Source organism: Anabrus simplex, chromosome 12 (assembly GCF_040414725.1).
Source record: "Anabrus simplex isolate iqAnaSimp1 chromosome 12, ASM4041472v1, whole genome shotgun sequence".
Classification (NCBI taxonomy): domain Eukaryota; kingdom Metazoa; phylum Arthropoda; class Insecta; order Orthoptera; family Tettigoniidae; genus Anabrus; species Anabrus simplex.
In genome coordinates, this window is record NC_090276.1 from 26960560 (window position 1) to 26982946 (window position 22387).

General features: G+C 40.0%; 1 protein-coding gene across 1 annotated transcript in view; it reads right to left on the reverse strand.

The window, feature by feature from the left end:
• The window catches only part of Lcch3 (Ligand-gated chloride channel homolog 3), a 286494-nt gene that overhangs the window by 3367 nt on the left and 260740 nt on the right, over positions 1-22387 (reverse strand). Inside the window, exons 6-8 of the mRNA XM_068229793.1 lie at positions 13742-14026; positions 10611-10838; positions 2228-2833 (exon numbers count right to left, since the gene is read on the reverse strand). Of these exons, the coding sequence (XP_068085894.1) occupies positions 2361-2833; positions 10611-10838; positions 13742-14026 (986 nt within the window). The 3' untranslated portion in view covers positions 2228-2360. The remainder of the gene's footprint in view (positions 1-2227; positions 2834-10610; positions 10839-13741; positions 14027-22387) is intronic.

Sequence of the window (22387 nt, forward strand, 5' to 3'; positions counted from 1 at the left end):
CCTACATCCTCCAAAACTAAGATCATAATAGGGACTATTTTTTTATTGTTTCCTTGTGGCTGGGGCCTGTGAAGCATGAAATAATTGCTGAGCTACAGCGTTACCATGATTGTCATAATGTAATGACAACACACCAAATAATAACACAAGATGTTTTACAGACCACCATAGCTCAGATCATTAACACGCTGTCTAGAACTGTGTGTATAGTTGGACTCGGGAGAAAGTGTGTACTAACGCCACATTGGCCATCCTGAAAATGGCATTTTATGGTTGCCTATTTTTAAGCAGAATAATTTACTGGCTTTTGAAAATAAGAATTTCACTAGTAAATTAATACTGCATATTTTTTGGGGGACATATTCATCACAGTGTTAAATCCTTCTCCTGTATACTGGACCGCATTACACTGGGCTTCTCTTGTATTACTAGATTTCCTGCCTTCATCTGCTAAGGACTCGCTAGGATGACAGTAACAGTTATCAACATTGTTACAATGAGATCAAAACCCTTTCTCAATCCTTTCTCACACCTTAGGTCAATGCACGTACAACGAAACTCTAAGTAATGCCAGATAGACCAGCATTCAATCCATCCTGGCCAAGAGCTTGAAAGATTTTGATATGGTTGTCCATTAAGGAGTTCATGACATCTCGACTACTGGTAGCTCTCATCGAATAGACAACAAAAAGTGGGTATACAATCGACTGTCAGATTCAAGACTGATGTGAGTTGGCAAGTAGAAGTTAACAAAACGTACAATCTCAACAAATACTGTATCACCTCAAGAATCTTGAACTGATATTTGGAGCCAGAGGACTGATTACATCTTTCTTTGTTGAATTCTTGAACGGACTCACAAGCGGCAAAGATGTCACCCGTGTCATTGCCTTTACAGCAATGAAGGGATCCTTCAGGATATTGAGACATTATTTTCATTAATCCTCATGTTAACACATTCAGTGCACCACAAATCACAAATTTCTTTTTACTTTTTTCATTACCAGTATTTAATATTTAATTCTCATTGTTCATAAACGCTAGGCTATTCAGATGATATAAATGATGATTCTCACAGGGAACCTGAAATATTTGTCCTGAATGAGCAAATTTATAATACCAATATAAATGGTCTATTATTGGACATTACAATTTTCCAGCTAACTCATTCCTGGTTGCCAGCGTTTCACTCCCGTGTGCCAAGTTGGGTTCATTTATACTGGTATAAATTTGCTCATTCGGGACAAATATTTCAGGTTCCCATTGGGAATCAGCATCTATATCATCTGGTGGCCGGGCGGGCGTCAATTTTTGGTAGTGAGACAGAGTCTCTCATAGTGCATTGGCCCTGTTGGTGGCTCCATGTAGCCTGCGCAGTGGCCTCCGTGGTATGCACTAGATGTGCTATTTGCCAACTGATGAGCCCAACTTGGCACACGGGGATGAAACGCTGGCAACCAGGAACGAGTTAACTGGAAAATTTGTAATGCCCAATAACGGACCATTTATATTGGTATTATAAATTTGCTCATTCGGGACAAATATTTCAGGTTCCCTGTGGGAATGGCATCTATATCATCTGGTGGCCGGGCAGGCATCAATTTTTGGTAGTGAGAGAAAGTCTCTCATAGTGCATTGGCACTGCCGGTGGCTCCATGTAGCCTGTGCAGTGGCCTCCGCGGCATGCACTAGCCATGCATCTTGGTGGGTGTGCTATTTGCCAACTGATGAGCCCAACTTGGCAAACGGGAGCAAAATGCTGGTAACCAGGAATGAGTTAGCTGGAAAATTTGTACCGTCCAATAACAGACCATTTATATTGGTATTGTACGCTATTCATTTATAAATTTGGTGTAGTATTTGGGATCCATGTGGCCCCCTATAATTTCAGGCAAATACATAATTATAAATTGGCAAGACAGTCAGTATTTCTATATGGGTAGAGAGAGGCAAGAAAACTGTCCATAATTAAGAGATAATACTGACATAGACAAATGTTCTCAATGACCACCAAAACAGTACAGCATGGCATGTCAGTGTGACAGCCACAAAGGACTGGTGACACAATATCGAACTGGAATTAGAATACAGTAGATCTGCAAACACTACCACCACCACCACCACCACAATGCTGTCAGAGAGAGAATGATACTACATGTAACAAGTCTCTTGATGTCTCAGATTTAAATTATAATTGAGAAAGAATAAGACTATAAAGTAAAAGTACCTTAATTTTTTCCACTGAAATAAATCTTCCCCATCTGTAGCTTGTAGAAGTCTTAAGATGTTGTCTGAGCAGTGTCTTGTGCGTCTGTACCGACAGAGCAATTTGAATTTCACACACTATTACTAGGTTTATTTCACTTGTTACCATTTTCGCTTGGTAAGAAATAAAAGATCCAATATATGGCATTGAAGAGCATAAACGAAACTGGGAAAATAATACGTGAATACTTGTCAATCACATTAACATCTTTAATCTTGGGCATGGAAGCCCTAATAGCCGAAGCACCACGTTTGAGAGCATGCATCATTTTTGGCCGGGGATGGCCGTGTTGAAGATGACCTCTGGACCCACGGAAACGGAGCCCGGCCCCCGAACGCACTGGGAAGCTGTAACCCGAAGACCGATTCATGCGGAAGCTGGGAGGAAATTTTGCAGGATCAAGTGCACCTTCTGCAGACGATGTCGAGAAACGGCTGTTATGACGATTTCGGATGGACGGGATAGGTGACATGCGGATATCCTGCAGCTCGATTATTTCTTGTTCGGAAGAAGATGCAAAGCCATCCGTCGTCGATGTTGGTGCTGCAGCTGCCACTACTTTGGACCCTGTAATGTGAAATATACAATTAATAAAAGAAAAAAAAAAACAAATATATATATTAATAATAACAGACTGCAAGTGGAAACTGCATTCCTTCAACCTAGTATCTACAGGTACGCTACTCCTGATTTCATCTTCTCATCATGGAGGGTACTGTGTGACCTGCTTGCTGAGCTCTCAAGTAGTCAGTTGTTCATTCATTCATTCATTCATTCATTCATTCATTCAAGAAGGGGCTGTATACATTGAACATTTGCATAATATGCAAGTGATAAAATTGGAATATTTTCAAAATGTGTAAGAAATCAGTAAGGTACAATGGAATTTAAAATAAAAACTATAACAATAATACACATAATAATTAATAATTTAAACAAAAACTACAATAAAACTGAAAGAAACTAAATTACAGAATAAAGAATGTTTAGACATTCTTATTTAGTAATTTACAGGAAAATGTTTTAGATTAGGTAGGACTGAAGTAAGTCTGAATTTATTAATAGTTCAAGGATATTTTATTTCATGAGGTAGTTCATACAAATAATTCAGACTCTCTGTTCCATAAGTTACTGTTCCTGATTGAGAGATATAAATATTCAGATTTTTGCATGTGTCTATTATATTGTATGATAAAATTGTTATGTACTGTATTTTACTGTTAACATTTTTGAAAATATAAACAGCAGCATTGAATTTAAATTTCTATTCCCAAAGGTAGTGTCTTAGTCTACTCATAAAGAACTTTAGTATGGTAGGTATTAAATATGGTGTTCCTAATAACTTTCTAATGGCCCTCTTCTTTAGAAATTTCAGTCGTCTCTACTCTGTTTTATATCTGTCATTCCAAATGAATATCATATACTTTATATGAGAATGTTGGGTATGTTGCCTTGATACACCTAAGGAGAGTTTTGGGCACTGGAGCACCTACATGTTTTATGAGAGGTAGTACCAGGTTGGAAGACTGGGATGGGCTCCTAGGGTATGTAACATAGCTAGTAATTAGTAATTTTATTCCATTCTTGAAAATGTAGGTAGGAGTAGCTGTTGTGAAATGGAGTATCTTATTGTGTCCACATAGGTTGACTTGTAGTTAAATTATCCTCATTGTTTCTTATCCTTGTAAATTCTCAAGTCTTTACCTTGAAAAAATTGGTCAGGATTAGTCCCTGTGTAAAAAAGGATATGGTACCAAATGTAACCTGGTTAGGTATGCAACAGCTAATGCTCCTTTTGAAATTTAAACATGAAATCCCCCTTGTATTATTTATTGTGTCTGCCTTTGTGGTGTAGTGGTTAGTGTGATTAGTTGCCACCCCAAGAGTCCCGGGTTCATTTCCTGGCTCTGCTATGAAATTTGAAGTGATACGAGGACTGGAATGAGGTCCACTCGGCCTCGGGAGGTCAGCTGAGTAGAGAGGGGTTCGATTCCCACCTCAGCCATCCTCGAAATGGTTTTCCGCAGTTTCCTACTTCTTCTCCAGGCAAATGCCAAGATGATACCCAACTTTAGGCCATGGCCGCTTCCTTCCCTCCCTCTTCTTTGCGTATCCCTTCCGATCTTGCCATCCCCCACAAGGCCCCTGTTCAGCGTAGTAGGTGAGAACACCTGGGCGAGGTACTTGTCCTTCTCCCCAGTTGAAACGCCAACCAAATGTCTCACGTTCCAGGACACTGCCCTGGAGGCAGTAAATGTGGGATCTCTCGCTTAGTCTAGGGAAAAAGCAAATACTGGAAGTTAAACAGATGATGAAATGATGAACTGTATTATTTATTGTATAAATAATAATAATAATAATAAATAATCCAGATTCAGTTCCACCTACACATGATGAGGTCTGAAGTATCATACAAAATCTCAAAAGCATTAAATCACCAGGAGAAGATGGCATAATCGCTGAGATGCTCATGATTGGGTGTGAACTCCTGATTGACCGGCTACAAGCCATCATTGGAAATATATGGGTGAGCGGAATCATATCTGCAGACTGGAAAACTGCCTTGATCCACCCACTGCAGAGAAAGGGCGACAAGATGGATCCAAATAATTACCGAAACATCTCACTTCTGTCAATTGCATACAAAGTGCTTTCAAGCGCCCTCCTTACTAGATTGGAACACCAGACAGAACACAAAATCGGTAAACACCAGGCGGGCATCCAACCGCATCGATCGTGCATGGAACAGATCAGGAACCTGAAGATGATTCTCCAACATCGCCAGTCAAACCGTAGAGTAATTATTTTCATAGATTTTAAAAAGCATACGACTCTGTTGATCGTGACACCCTTGTTTAATGTTCTCTGTGCATATGGCGTTGACAACAAAACAATCACATTAATTCAACAAACACTGACAGACACAACCTCTAAAGCAAAATTCATGAGTGAAATCTCTGAACCTTTTGAAATTAGAACAGGTGTTAGACAAGGTGATGGGCTGTCCCCACTCCTGTTCAACCTAGTACTAGACAAGGTCATTAAAACTTGGGAGAAAGAAATATCTCAATCCATTTGGGAACAAAAGCTAAATGGATCAACATAAAATGCCTTGCTTTTGCTGACGACCTAGCAATAATTACCCGAACTCCTGAGGAAGCCAGACATGCCATCGAGAAAGTTCACGAGATTGCTGTTAAAACTGGCCTCCACATCTCTTACGAAAAAACACAGTACATGAACTCCAAGATTTCATCAAACCTGGTGCCACTCATGACCCAATATGGCAGTGTCACACAAGTAGAAGGGTTTAAATAATTAGGTGAAGTTATCGGGAGCACTGGCAACGAAAGAGAAGCCAACCAAAACCGCTCTGAAAAGTTATGTAAAGCCTATACAATCACCTGGAACGTTTAGAACAAGAAATCACTTTCCACCAAGGCCCAACTCCGAATCTACAAAACTGTTGTTATCCCAGAGGCACTCTACACAATTGAAACATAAACATTAGAGACACTGAGAAAATGGAACGACAGATACTGAGGAAAATATTCGGATCAAGTTTTGAAGATGGCATTTGGATGCGAAAAAGCTCAAAGGAACTCTCTTCATTGACTGAGCGATTCACTTCACTTGCACGCAAAAGACGAATGCAATTCTACGGGCATTTAGCACAAATGGATGACTCATGATTGACGAAGAGAATCTTTTTTTGTTATCAATGGAACATGACAAACCAAAGTGCGCTGGCTAGTAGACACCCAAAAAGATCTCGCAGAAGTCGACATTGATCCACTGGAAAGCACAAGGACTTGATACAGACAAAAGATCAACACCCATAAGTTTGCGCCCAAGAAACTGACAGCAAGAAATTTGAAAATCAAAAAAGCGTGGACACAAGAAAGACAACAGGCCCATAGTGAAAGGATGAGGAAGTTTTGGGAAGATAAGAACAAGAAGATCAAGAATACCAATGCTAAATAATGGTTCTACGTGCTCCTTAGAGGGCCAAACGCATAATAATAATAATAATAATAATAATAATAATCTTCTTCTTCTTTCTTCTTCTTTTCCTGCCGCTTTTCCCACACCTGTGGGGTCGCGGGTGCGAACTGCGTCGCACATGTGGATTTGGCCCTGTTTTTACGGCCGGATGCCCTTCCTGACGCCAACCCTCTATGGAGGGATGTAAGCACTATTGCGTGTTTCTGTGGTGGTTGGTAGTGTAGTGTGTTGTCTGAATATGATGAGGAGAGTGTTGGGACGGACATATACACCCAGTCCCCGAGCCAGAAGAATTAATCATAAGCGATTAAAATCCCCGACCCGGCCGGGAATCGAACCCGGGACCCTCTGAACCGAAGGCCAGTACGCTGACCATTCAGCCAACGAGTCGGACAATAATAATAATAATAATAATAATAATAATAATAATAATAATAATAATAATAGCCTCCGTGGCTCAGACGGCAGCGCGTCGGCCTATCACCGCTGGATACTGTGGTTCAAATCACCGTCACTCCATGTGAGATTTGTGCTGGACAAAGCGGAGGCGAGACAGGTTTTTCTCCGTGTACTCCGGTTTTCCCTGTCATCTTTCATTCCAGCAACACTCTCCATTATCATTTCATAGCATTTATCAGTCATTAGTATCACCTTGGGAGTGGTAACCCCATTGTAATAATAGCCTATATCTGATTCATTCATTACATTCTTGACCCAGTCAAAGACTGGAAAACGGGTTGTAAGTATTAATAATAATAATAATAATAATAATAATAATAATAATAATATTGGTTTTACACCCCCACTAATTACATTTTTATGGTTTTTGGAGTTGACGAGGTGCCAGAATTTTTTCCCCCAGGAATTCTTTTACATGCCAGTAAACCTGCCGATACAAGGCTGGTGTATTGGAGTACCTTGACTGAGCCAGCATCGAACCTGCCAAGTTGGACTCGGAAGACCAGCACCCTACTGCCTGAGTTATTCAGCCTGGCAATATGGTATTAAAAATCTGTTTTGGAGCTCTTATTTATTTATTTATTTATTTATTTATTTATTTATTTATCATATGGCATAAGCATATGTGTGTAGAATATTCACATCATCACGTAACAAGGTTGGCTTATAGTCTCAGATCTAATGGTCTTATTTTCTTTCTTGCTCTATTCATTGAATGTCACACCATCGCGGACAAGTCTTATGGCGATGATGGGATAGGATATGGTTAGGACTGGAAAGAAGCAACCATGGTATTAATTAAAGTACAGCATCAGCATTTGCCTAGTGTGAAAATGAAAAGGAAAAAGGAAAGACAATCTTCAAGGTTGCTGACAGTGGGGTTTGAACCAACTAACTCACGAGTGCAAGCAGACAGCTAAGTGGCCCGAAACGCTTAACCAAGTCTCGCTTCATAGCTCTAATGTTTTGATGCAGGTGTTGCCCATAAAAAGTCTGACAATCCCCTTGATAAGCTCTGGTCGTTCATTCAGACACAGTGTGCGAATGGTCTGTATGGGAGCATTACAGTTGCACTTAAGACATGGAATTGCGCCCCACGTTAAGAGGATTCAGCACAGAAATGTGTAGGTCCCTCTTCCTGTTACAATGGATAATTTTTATTTTGTTTCAGTGGCGGCTCGTGAGATAGACCAGAACTAAATGAAACTAAATAAATAAATAAATAAATAAATTCATACCTCACAAGGTGCCACTGAACATTTACGGTTTTTGGAGAAGCCAAAGTGCCAGAATTTTGTCCTGCAGAATTTTTTTACGTGCCAGTACTGAAATGGGGCTGATGGATTTGAGCACCTTCAAATATTAGTCTACTGGTTTGAGCTGTGTTTGAACCAGCCAACTTGTGCTCAGAAGGCAAGCGCTCTACTGTCTGAAGTACTCAGCCTAACATAATAATAATAATAATAATAATAATAATAATAATAATAATAATAATAATAATAATAATAAAGTAAACTCGTGTCCTCATACCGAGGTGGTGCAGCTCTTTACAGGCACACCCCCAATGGAGGTGAACTGCATGTACCATTTCAACCACATACCAGTCCTCCTGCCATTCTTAAATTTCTGGCAGTACCGGGAATCGAACCCGGGCCCCCGAGGACGGCAGCTAATAACACTAACCGTTACGCTACGGAGGCGGACATAATAATAATAATAATAATAATAATAATAATAATAATAATAATAATAATAAATTATTAAAAACAATAAATTATTATTATTATTATTATTATTATTATTATTATTATTATTATTATTATTATTATTATTATTATTATTATTATTATTATTATTATTATTATTATTGGCTACACAGAAAAGTGAATTGCATTGTACAGAATAGAGTACGTTGTATAGTAAATAGTCAACTGAATACACTAAGTATATTGTATAGGGCACTGAATTAAAAAGAGAGCAGCATAATTAAGACTGTTTTCATCCTTACAAAGGAAATACTAAATATAATGATTGAATTGTTGAATTTATAAATATTACACACACACACACACTTGTTTTTGCAATTGCTAACACACTGACTATAACAGCAAGTTTGCAGCCTTCTAACAGCACTCCAGGGTGAAAAGATAGTACCGTTAGAAACCCCCAATCCGCTGTCCCCCACAGTGCTAGCAGTGACCTACGGACACATCGAGTTTGTGACCGAGGCTCCTGTAATGTTTGCAGTTTTCTCCCTTGTCCACATGCCCAGCAGTAAAGTAGCGGAAAGGTTTCCTTATAAATTGCTCCTTCAGTCGCAGAGGGGTTATGTCCAGCTGCTGCATTTAGAACTGGGACTAGCAGAATAGAAGCATATGATACATGTAATTAGTATCTCATGGCTGAAAAATATTAACATGTATTATTTACAGAAGAATGGAAAGACAAGTTGAAACTGAGTTGGGAAAAGATCAATTTGGCTTCAGAAGAAATGCAGGAACATGTGAAGCAATCCTGACTTTATGCGTATCATAGAGGATCGAATTAAGAAGGATAAGCTCACATACATGATGTTCGTTGATCTTGAAAAGGCATTTGATAATGTTGGTTGGATGAAGGTATTTGAGATTCTGAAGGTAATCGGGATCAGATACCGAGAACGTAGAATTATCTACAATCTGTATAAAAATCAGTCCGCAGTGATAAGAATCAAGGACTTTGAAAATGAAGCAGCAATCTAGAAAGGAGTGAGGCAAAGTTGCAGGTCCCCCCTGCTTTTCAATGTTTATGTAGAACAGGCAGTAAAGGAAATAAAAGAGGAATTTGGGAAGGGAATCACAATCCAAGGAGAGGAAATCAAAACTCTGAGATTTGCTGATGATATAATTATTTCATCTGAGTCTCCAGAAGACCTGGAGATATTGCTGAACGGTATGGACAGAGTCTTGGGTAAGGAGTACAAGATGAAAATAAGTAAGTCCAAAACAAAAGTAATGGAGTTCAGTCGAACAAAGTCAGGTGATGCAGGAATTATTAAATTAGGAAATGAAGTTCTAAAGGAAGTAGATGAATATTGTTACTTGGGTAGTAAAATAACTAACGATGGCAGAAGTAAGGAGGGCATAAAATGCAGACTAGCACAAGCAAAGAAGGCCTTTCTTAAGGTACGAAATTTGCTCATTTCGAAAATTGAAATAGAAATTCGAAAGATGTTTTTGAAGACTTTCGTGTGGAGCGTGGCATTGTATGGAAGTGAAACATGGACGATAACTAGCTCATAAAGAAAGAAAACAGAAGCTTTCGAAATGCAGTGTTACAGAAGAATGCTGAAAGTGAGATGGATAGATCGAATCACGAATGAAGAGATACTGAATCGAATTGGTGAGAGGAGATCGATTTGGCTAAATTTGACCAGAAGAAGAGACAGAATGATAGAACACATCTAAAGACATCCAGGACTTGTGCAGTTGGTTTTTGAGGAAAGTGTAGGTGGTAAGAACGGTAGGGGTAGACCAAGATATGAGTTTGACAAGCAGATATAGGATGCATGGAGAGCTGCATAAACCAGTCTAGTGACTGATGACTCAAACAACAAAAATTGGCTGTATTTATGTCATGATAACATAAATTTTGATTATTTCCTAATTTTAATTTCTACATAAAAAGCAAAGAGGCTGACCTTGTGCCCTCAAAAGAGCAGCCACCACTGGTTTCACTCCCTTAAAACAATGAACTCCATCACCAAGAATCCTCACTAAGCAAGACTAGCATAATTATATTGCTCTGTATATTTTGTAACACCACTCTGCTCAGAAAGCTGGAAGGGTTACATGATGATGATATTTTGTAACAATTGTATGTGAAGAAATACCTAACTTACCTTGTTTCTTACTATCCTTCTCTTCTGCTTCTTTATTCTTCTTGGTCTTCTTTTTTGCTCTGGCTCCCCAATAGGTGTAGTTAACAGCTGCGTACTCGAGGAGGGCAGCAAATACGAAGACGAAGCACATCACTAGGTAGATGTCTATGGCCTTGACGTACGAGATACGGGGCAGTGAACTGCGCACCCCTGTACTGATGGTCGTCATTGTGAGCACAGTGGTGATACCTGCAACAGAAGATTGAAGAGTGGGACTCGATATGTAGCTCGCTGAAGAATAATATTTCAAATGTGTCTAGCATGAACATTACAGTAGAAGTTCATGTTACTATATGAACCACATGCCAGTTCACCGACGGAGTTCCTGATGTATAACATCCTTGGTCGTCCCCTCGGTCTCTCTCCCAGTACTTTACCTTCAATGATGGTTTGTCATGTCTCAGCACGTGTCTAAGGAACTTAGTTTTCCTCTTCATTATCATATTTAATAAACATCAATCCCCCTTTATGTTATTTAAATCAAGGTCATTTGTTTATTATCCATACAACTTTTTTTAAAATTTGTCTCCAAAACCACATTTCTGCAGCCTCAACTTTTGTTTCTTCCTGTTTCCCGAAAGTTCAGGTTTCGCATCCATACTTTAGTACACTCCAAACAAAGGTCTTGAGAAGTGATTTTCTGGTCTCCAAACTGAGAAGGTTGTTTAGCAATAAGTTTTCCTTATTTCAGAAGGCTTGTTTTGCTAACACTAGTCTTTTCTTGATTTCTGAAAGGGATCTATTATCAGAGGTAATTATCTACCAAAATAGGAGAATTCTATAATTTTTTCTATTGGAATGTTATTTAATTTTAAGCTTTTTCTAGTTGTAGGCTTTTTGTCTACTATCATGAATTTTGTTTACATATTTATTTTTAGTTTGAATGGTCTTAGCACCTTAGTACTCATATCCTTTTCAGAATTAGCTGAGATAGTAATATCATCTGCGAAGCGGATACCGTGCACCTTAATACCATTGAAATTCACCCCTTTAGTATGCCCTTTCATATCTCTAACTGTATTTTCTATGAGCAGGTTAGTGACAGTAGGCAGCCTTGTTGTACTCTTCTTCTAACTTTTCGCTTCTCTTGTAATACCATTAATATTAACTTCCGTAGTTTGAGCTTTGTGTGCATTCAGAATAAGGCACCTGTTTTTCCAGTCAAGTCCCATATTCCTCATTACATGAAAAGCCTAGCAATAGATTGTCAGATATTTAGTAGATGATGATGATAGATGAAGTAGAAATTCCTAAAATATGGTAAAATTCAACTTTTTTTTTGTTGTTGTTGTTGAAATATTCCTCATATCTTGCTGACAGGAAAAATGTATTTTTTTTCTCTTTGCACCGTTTTGAAATCTCCCTGCATGTTTTTTTTTTTTTTTCTAGGGGCTTTACGTCGCGCCGACACAGATAGGTCTTATGGCGACGATGGGATAGGAAAGGCCTAGGAGTTGGAAGGAAGCGGCCGTGGCCTTAATTAAGGTACAGCCCCAGCATTTGCCTGGTGTGAAAATGGGAAACCACGGAAAACCATTTTCAGGGCTGCCGATAGTGGGATTCGAACCTACTATCTCCCGGATGCAAGCTCACAGTCGCGCGCCTCTACGCGCACGGCCAACTCGCCCGGTTCCCTGCATGTTTGAAAATATTCAAAATTGTCTGGAGCAATGAGGCTAGCTTTAAGTTAATTGCACCTACTGGGTGGCTGAAAATCCACATTCACCGGGCGAGTTGGCCGTGCGCGTAGAGGCGCGCGGCTGTGAGCTTGCATCTGGGAGATAGTAGGTTCGAATCCCACTATCGGCAGCCCTGAAAATGGTTTTCCGTGGTTTCCCATTTTCACACCAGGCAAATGCTGGGGCTGTACCTTAATTAAGGCCACGGCCGCTTCCTTCCAACTCCTAGGCCTTTCCTATCCCATCGTCGCCATAAGACCTATCTGTGTCGGTGCGACGTAAAGCCCCTAGCAAAAAAAAAAAAATCCACATTAACAAGCGAATTGGCCATGCAGTTAGGGGCACGCAGCTTTGAGCTTGCATTGTATGAATGTTCAGTTCTCAGCCCGGAGGCTGGTTGGATCCTCAACAGTTCCACCATTAGCTGTCATAGATGGTCTAGGCATCACTGAAGAGGCGGACTAGGGAAATGAGCAGTGAGGTAGTTTCCCGTTGCTTTTCTCACTGCCCAGCCCACTGAAAGGCATGCACCAGCCGACCCTATGAGTAACATTGTCATACCATTCAAGGCAGGGACTGGCTGCATAAGGAATGGCATTACTAGCATCGCTTATACCTCAGTCACTTTCATATTGTCAAAGCCACGGATAAGACTGAGACAGGTCACTCAAAAAACGATGTTCTAGCCCATTTTAGAAGAAATAGTGCACTGTAAACACTAGGTCCCGCCAGCAAGAACATATTCAGGAGATAGTGGGTTCGAATTCCACCGTCGGCAGCCCTGAAGATGGTTTTCCATGGTTTCCCATCTTCACACCAGGAAAATGCCGGGATTGTAACTTAATTAAGACCACGGCCGCTACCTTCCCAATACAAGTCTTTTGCCATTCTTCCGCCGCCAAAATCTTTTGATTGTTAGTGCGATCTTAAACAAGTAGCAAGAAATGAAATGAAATTATTGTTTTTTTTTTTTTTTTTTTTTTTAAATATACCACATGAGACTGTTGAACACCATGAGAACGTACTAGAGGTTACCATGTGGGGTGCGATATCCTCATTGAGCATCCTAGGACCATTCTTTTCTGACCGAACTGTCACGAGGGATGTTTACCGTAGGAATCCGTCAGTCCATACATTGCACAGATGTTTGGTGATGAGAAGTGTTACATCGAGCAAGATGGAGTACCACCCCACTACCATCGTGATGTCGGGGCCTATCTCAATGCCACGCTTCTGAACAGATGGAGTGGGCAAAACGTTGAATTCCCTGTGCATTTCTTTGACCTCACCCCAATGGGGATACCTCAAAAATAAGTTTTATGACACAAAACCAGAACAGTTGATACGTTGAAAGAGGTCAAATTATATTTTGATTGTTTCTACTGAGACATGGGATTTGCATTTATATCTTACCTAAAGCAACTCTGGCACTAGTAGCTTCATGGTTGATCCAGAAAGAGACCCAGGATAACATGACGATCAAGATGGACGGTAGGTACGTCTGGAACACGAAGTAGCCAATGTTGCGCTGCAGTTTGAAGGACAGTGAGAGGCGCTGGTAATTTCCGGTGGCTAGTTTCTCCTTGCGGTCGTTGGTTCCATAGCCGACGATTGTGAACTGTGGCAGCTCTGCTTCTTCCACTCCACGAATCGGCCGGTCCTTCCAGTACATGACGACGTCCGACACTGTGTAGCCATCTGAAATTTAAAAGTAAATAAAATGCTGTATGGATTTAAATTCTTTCGTACAGAGGATTGACATGTTTACTTCTTTAAGAAGACGTTCTAAGGTTGATCGCTGGAAGTCCATTTTATAATGTGAATTTTCCTTTTTTTGCTGAAAAAGCACAACAAACGCAATTTAACCTCCATTTAAATGCCATTTGACATGAAAGAGCCACGCCTACTTTCTAGATCTGTTCCTGTAGTACTTCCTGTTTTCTGGATTAGTTTCTTTTCCTTTGGGAAGTTTGTGTGTTCTAGGGGAGTTTTGTGTTGGCCAGCCTGATAAACAGACGCTATTGTTTGTTCGGTGGTTAAATTTGGGACAGCGAACGTATCCCCAGGCGGCAGCTTCTGATCCCAAAACATGGCCCACCCTAATGTTAATAAGGGTTGTCAGTCGGTTTCTTTCCTCTGTACATCAGGGGCGTATGTCGTTTAAAAAGCAAGTGTGCGTTGTCAAGAGCATGCTTGTCATATTTTACGTCGATTATTTAAACATGTTAGAACCCTTATCATGAACCACACAAAAAACCAATATCGCAGAATATTTTGTTTCGTGCACGACTCGTGCGGTGGTTGCAAATGTTAGAAGAAAGAAAAGAAAGAAAGAAAGAAAGAAAGGAAGGAAGAAAGAAAGAAAGAAAGAAAGAAAGAAAGAAAGAAAGAAAGAAAGAAAGAAAGAAATTGGCAAATGACTCGACAACAAACTTTCAAACAGCCGTAAATGGTCGCCATGAGCTACAGGATGTATCCGTAATGATGTTACAAACTTTCGGGGATAATGAAGAACGGCAAATGGGTCAGTTTGAGATAAGGAACCATATTCTGGAAACGATCTAGTCAAAAGTTAAGCAAAATTCCACTCATTTGAGTCCGTTTACCTGCACAAGTTTCACAGGCTGCTCCATTTACAACAAATGTTCAAAATGGCGTCCCCCTGCGTCAGTAGAGACATGGCATCGTCGTACAAAGTAATGTCATACCCGTTCGAATATCCCCGTTGTTGTTTGAACTGTTAAGAACGGACGGACGTTAAACAACTTGGATTATTAATAACTTCTTACTCGAGCGTTTCCGGACTATGGTTCTTTGTCTCAAATTGATCCATTTGCCGTCGTCCAACATCCCAGAAAGTTGGAAACATCATCACGGATACACGGTAGCTAAAAAGAGACGGTAGGTGTCACGCGCAGCCGGCCAGGAGCGTGTGACGTCAGCGGACCGTGGACCGTCTGCCGGGCGCTGTAACTTACTGCAAACCAGCGTGCCGAGCACCCCGCTTATGTTCCTTATCACAATTACGTTTATGTTGTAATAAAAAAATTCATATGAAAACGACTAAAATATTGCATAGAACTATTATTTTTATTATTTTGTGTGTGTGCTTTCGTAAATATTGCGGATATACTTTGAAATCCAGAATAGTGAGATCTTTTGCTAATATGTTTAAAAATCATTTTTAAATGCTTCAATATACTGGAAATGTTAGCATTTACAGTTCCCAATCCTATACACGTACAGATTAAATAAATCAGAGCTTAACAATCAAGAAATAATATTAACCGAAACAGGCTATGGATTTTCAAAGTCTAAATAAAATACACAAGATTAAATACTGCAAGTTGTTATTTTTCCTGAAAATAGTAAGTACTGTACTAACATTATTGCTTTTTAATTTCTAACAAAATATAATAATAATAATAATAATAATAATAATAATAATAATAATAATGAATATACAGTAGAGCATGAAGCCCCATTTGACAAAATTAGATTAGGGCTAGGATGGTTTGTACAGCCTGCCACCGCACAGCACGGCATTTTAACAGCACAAACACGACATATACACTGGAATTCACTTCATTCACGAACGATATGCACAAGTTCACGACTTTCAAAACATTCGCAAGCCTCAAAGTACTTAAATAATTAAAGAAACAATGTGCAGACAGCAGACGAACAGCAATGCACAGAAATTCACTGCTTAGAATGAAATCCCCGACACCAAAGAGTATGTAGACTGATATTAACGCGCCAAACAATGCGTAGTGTAATGGGAGCGACGGTCCCGTGACGTCACGACCATAGCAGTCTACTACCACTGCCTTCGTGATATACAGGCCGTACTGAAGCTCTGATGACGTCACGCTTTGGGGGGACTTGGAGGCGATACGCATCCGCTCCGCTTGAATAACACACTCGTTTAAATTAGTTAAGAAACTGTTAACACCTTACAAAACAAAACACTGTTCATAAATGTTTGTTAGTTTTGATATACAATGCATATCCTTCCGCGTAAAGTTCTATTTCTCGCGTATATATCCGTTCATTTCCGTGAGTACAGGGTAACATTTTGAGACATATTCTTACGATTTCTATTCATTTTCTAGTAAACAGGAATGTTCACATCATACACACTAATAGAAAACAAGCAACCAATTACCAATATAATATACTACAAATGAAAATTATTTATGTACCACCAATCCAGTACCTACAAGAGAGATTACGAGTAAGCTAACCTCCAACGATAACAAAACATTTACTGTCACTGTCACGAAATTCAGTTACTGTTTAAAAAACCCATGGTACTACAGCCCTTGAAGTGCCTTGGCAAATAATGTCTATACAATTATTTTAATGGAATAACCCTGTTTCATTGTCTATGATATGAAATTTAACAGGAAAAATCTTAGCAGTGTTATTTCACAATACATTTCTACCTAAAATGGTAAACTGTATAAATTGGAGTCCAATTTTCAAATACACCGAATTCAAATAAGCCGTAAGTCTGACTACATGAAAACATATCTAATGTTACCCATGTTTTTGACATAATAAGAAATGTTAACTCACCATCTGGACGGGACACTTTTATTTCCCTCAGGATTTAGTCATCAGGGAAGTGGTTGCTACACACAACTGTGTGGTTATTAACCTAATTCTTTCTTCATATCAGAAACCAAACCAAACCCCATGGTACTACAGCCCTTGAAGTGCCTTGGCCTACCAAGCGACCGCTGTTCAGCCCGAAGGCCTGCAAATTATGAGGTGTCGTGTGGTCAGCACGACGGATCCTCTCGGCCGTTATTCTTGGCTTTCTAGACCGGGGCCGCTATCTCACCGTCAGATAGCTCCTCAATCCTAATCACGTAGGCTGAGTGGACTTCTAACCAGCCTTCAGGTCCAGGTAAAAATCCCTGACCTGGTCGGGAATCGAACCCGAGGCCTACGGGTAAGAGGCAGGTAAGCTACCCCCACACCTTGGGGCCGGCTTTCTTCATCAGAAGGAAACACAAATACGCGTTTATAATTTGCTTTGCAGCCAGGCACATCGCAACTCTTAGCATGGTGATTCCTCTCACTGATAACCTTAATTCAATTATATACACATTCTGGTTGATAATAAAACGCTGAATGCACTAACTCTGTTCATTTTACACTGTAGATATAACACTGCAGAGCGATATGCTTAACCTATAGCCTCACATGAATACACGCTAACACTAAGTTTTCTTCACTAACTGAAGACTTATCACTTAATAACGCAGTCGATAATGACCGAGTCTGATATATATATCTGAGTAAACATGCGGCCAACGTTAAAAATTTCAATAAAACCTCGAAGAATTCACATGTAACTCAACTTTCTCGCGTGCTAAACTTCCCCCCTAACGATCAGCTGATTGCTTTCCCGCGCTTGCTACAGTACGGCCTGTACTTCACGAAGGCAGTAGTGCTACTGCGCATACGCTTCGTGACACCTACCGTCTCTCTTCCAGCTACCGTGTCACGGATACACCCTGTATTTATACGTACAAAGAGCAAGTCTCCCAAAATTCTAAACGTACCGTAAATTTATATCAAAGTAGGCCTATTAAAATATTACTTTATGCTGCTAATATCAGTGTCTCGCTTTCGGTAAAGGAAATAAAAGTAAATTCACATACTAGAGACTGGAATAAATAATAATAATAATAATAATAATAATAATAATAATAATAATAATAATAATAATAATAATAACAATAATAATAATAAACGTCAGAATGTGTAGTTCGGACGTAAAATAGTCAACAATCTTAGGTATTTTTAAAAATAAAATTCAGTATTTGCCTTACCTCTATTCTCCGTCCTCGTCATTGTCTGCTAGGTGTCACAAATCTATCGTGGTTGTTATCCATGTCGTGTTTCATGTACTTCTCTTCTATCTAAGAGGTGCATTGACAACAGAGCTGTGAGGATTTCTTCCCCTGTGGATGGAGCCAGTAGAATAACATCTACGGTATCCCTTGTCTGTCGTAAGAGGCGACTAAAAGGGTCCCAGAGGCTCTGAACTTTGGAGCGTGGTTTGGTGACCACGGGGCCCTTAGCTGAGTCCTGGCATTGCTTCCATTTACTTGTTCAACCTACCTTGGCCAACTCCTCTTCTTTTCTGACCCTCGACGGTATTAGAGCACTCGACATCTAGGAAGTCTTTCATTTTCACGCCCTTCGTGGCCCTTGTCTTTCTTTGGCCGATATTTTCATTTTTCGAAGTGTCAGCTCCCTTCCGTTGTTTCTGATTAATGTTATATAGAGGATGGTTGCCTATGCCTAGTTGTACTTTCTCTTAAAACAATCACACCACCACCACCGCCACCACCACAACCACCACCACCAGTGAGGATTTCTGTTGGGGAAAGAGAACTTACGTTCTGAAGCCTATTACCGTCATAAATCGCAACCTGCTGGGCAAGCGAGGGGCCAGGAGATCAAACGCATGTCATTTTATTTGCTACCGGCTGAGGATTGGTTTCCAGTCCTAACTATAAATGTGATTTTTTAATATATAATGTACAACGGGTGATTGTTTGGTCCACCCTGTCAATATACAGTGTTGCCAGCTTAGCGTATTTTCCGCTAAATTTGGCGGAATTAGAATACTGTCGGCGGAGAAATATATCATTTAGCGGACAGCGGATTTTTTTAACGGAATTCTAGGTTTATTATAGCGGAATTTAGTGTTTTATCCATTTTACGTTTTTTAAAAATTTGTACTCCAGTCTGTCTTCAAGCTATTCCGTATTTCTTATCAGACCGAGCTCGATAGCTGCAGTCGCTTAAGTGCGGTCAGTATCCAGTAATCGGGAGATAGTGGGTTCGAGCCCCACTGTCGGCAGCCCTGAAGATGGTTTTCCGTCATTTCCCATTTTCACACCAGGCAGATGCCGAGGCTGTACCTTAATTAAGGCCACGGCTGCTTCCTTCCAATTCCGAGGCCTTTCCTATCCCATTGTCGCCATAAGACCTATCTGCGTCGGTGCGACGTAAAGAAAATAGCAAAAAAAAAAAAATCTTATCAGGAGCTAGCAGTCACATGAGGAAAACATGTTATTTGGATTTCATGTTATTAGATCAAGGTATCATACATTTGTAATGCGTGGGGAAAGGGTACTCTTCTCTTAGTTGACGAAGGATGATGAAACTGTGAGAGAGTAGCATTTACGTTTATGCTATTAAGGAAGACCGTTTAATGAACTGGCCTGTTTTGTGTGTGGCCCTTGAGGTAGGGGATTTACCTAGTTTGCACCCGGCAGTAAAACGCGTACAAGTTTCAGCTCGCCGGCTCGCAGCCAGGAGATTAATCCCAGTGAAACTCACAGATCAGGTAAGTGCAGACATTTATTATTATTATTATTATTATTATTATTATTATTATTATTATTATTATTATTATTATTATTGCTCATTTTTATTGCTCATTATTTGAGTTCGGATTTCTTGGCGGAATTTTAGCGGATTTTTAGTAGTATTTAGCAGATCTTGAAAATATAAGTTCTAACCGATCACCACCCTCTAGGACCCCGGTAACACCCTAGCGGTGATGAGGTTAATAACCTTACCCACCAGTTGAGGGAAAAGAAGGAGATAGGAAAAGAGAGAGAGAGAGGGAGAGAAAAAGAGAGAAAAAGAGAGAGAGAGAGAGAGAGAGAGAGAGAGAGAGAGAGAGAGAGAGAGAGACTGGTGAGAAGGTTGCTATTGTGTCCGCCCCATAAGGGTAGATTAAGCGAACACAAGAGAGAACAAGGGCGAAAAAGAAGCAACAAGTAACAGTACATCAAAAAAATTCAAGGATAAAAACGGCACCAGCCAACAACATGATACTAAAATTACCCAAAAGGAAGAAAAGAGAGACACTTACCCAAAACGTGGAGGAAATGCGACTTAAGGTCCGTGGACAACCAAACAAAGAAATAGTTGCAGCGCTGCACCAAATGTGGCAAATGAAAACCAACTTTCAAGTGATATGAAAGAAAACTTTAATAGACATTTAAATGAGAGGTAACATTTCAAGATAATATCAGGAGTGGAGCTAGGTTCATTATTAATTCAGATAACACCTTGAACCATATTGTTTAAAAGAAAGTAAATACTCGATTAACAATAATTGGATTAACCTGCAAGAAATTAATGTGATTAATAAATAAATACCCAATGAGGCAGCTTTAAATAAGAAAATGCAGACTTCATTTAACAAAATAAAGGAACTAAATCGTAAAAATCAACAAGAAAAAAAACAACAGTGACCTCCATACCGTCAAACAAGATAATTAAATATTGATTTAAATGTGATCGATCACGCGTTTAAGAGAAAAAAACAAATACCATGTTTAGAAACAAACCGTAGTTCCATGACCTTTAGGCCGGTTGCCTTTTAACTTTACCACAATTCGTTCCAATTTCTACCAAGGGCAATTTCCAAGGGCACACGAAAACAAAGGAAGAAGTTACACATTTCGCCCAGCCAAAAAACGAGACGAAACGACCAAAGGTAGGCCGAAATAAATCACTTTATATGAAAGAAATGCCAACGATACCAGGGAACAAAAATATATCCATCCCACAAGAACACACCAACCAACAACAATCACAGTAAAACCAAAGCCACCACCATTACCCAAACACACGTTGCCATAGTAACGGACAAGCAAGCACGGTCTACAAATGAGAAGTAAAACCAACGGTTTTAAGTCAAAAATAAAACAGAGATCCCAGAAACAATGCAAAAGAACAAAAGGAGAAATAAATCCCAGAAGGCAAGGAACCCGAAGGAAAGCTAACCCCGCTACCTTGGAAACTGCGCCTTGGTTCACAACTTATTGTACAATCAAGTGCAAAAAAAAACTTTTACAGAATTTTACGATAATCATACTAATTTTTTCCACCGTGCGAACTGCCTTCTAAAATGATTAATTGCCGAAACCGTTTCCTAAGGTTCACAGACGCACACGATATCCAGCACAATTTTCGAAGAGGAAGTCTTAATCCAAATATTATTATTATTATCATCGTTACAGTTATCTTGAAGTACGCCGAAACACATAAATCTTCTTGCTTCCCCAGAATTACTTTAATCCAAAACAGTTACATACCTTTGAGTCCAGAAAAATTGAGAAGTTCAAACCTTGGCCATTGTTATTGAAGACCGGCAACCACGAGGCCGTGAACTAAAGTTGTTCACCAAGGATCCTGGAGGATTATCGTAGCAAAAACATAATCCAATGAAACAGTAGGAGGCCAGCAACTAATAGAATATGGGATAATCCCTCTTAAGTTGGTTTCATGGGGGTTTCAGCACTACCACCCGCCGCATAGCGGAACACTCACATACACGTCTATCCATGGCGGCTACAGCACGCCGACTCCCCCGGAAGTCGTTGCTAGGGGTCAAGACTAGACTCGCCTCACCACTCGCTCACGCGCAGTAGGCGCAGACCAAAACTCCGTTCAACAGCGCGCGGCATATCATAACAAGGTAGATATTGGCGGAAGCCGATTGACATAGAATTTCCAAATGGCAACACACATGCCAGTTCGAAAAGGTTATGGGGGGGGGGGATCACAAACTACTTAATACTGTCTCAGTCCTCCCGCCCCGAAAGACGACAAATCTGAAGCATAACACGATGTTGATTTGGTGGTCACATATATACTAAATTTGGGCGAAGTAGTCCAACAGGAAACGACCACCAAGATTAACTAATTTTAGTTAGGAGTTCACATGACCAGGTTAATAGTCCAATACACAGTTCCATATCACATAGTTTTTAGAAATAATTGGCGGGCTGCGATCAACATCAGTGTCCAGAAACGTTAACCGAGCACACGGAAAGCCACCAGAGTAAAGTTTGTCATCAAATAGAGAGCACAATGACCAGAGTTCGCCAAATATTCAGTTTCACCCAATACACATTGTTTCAATGCATCAGACAATGATATAGTTTATGACACATGACGCAGTTCACCTTGAGGTTCGGCAACTCTCACACTAATCACAGATGTACTGACCAA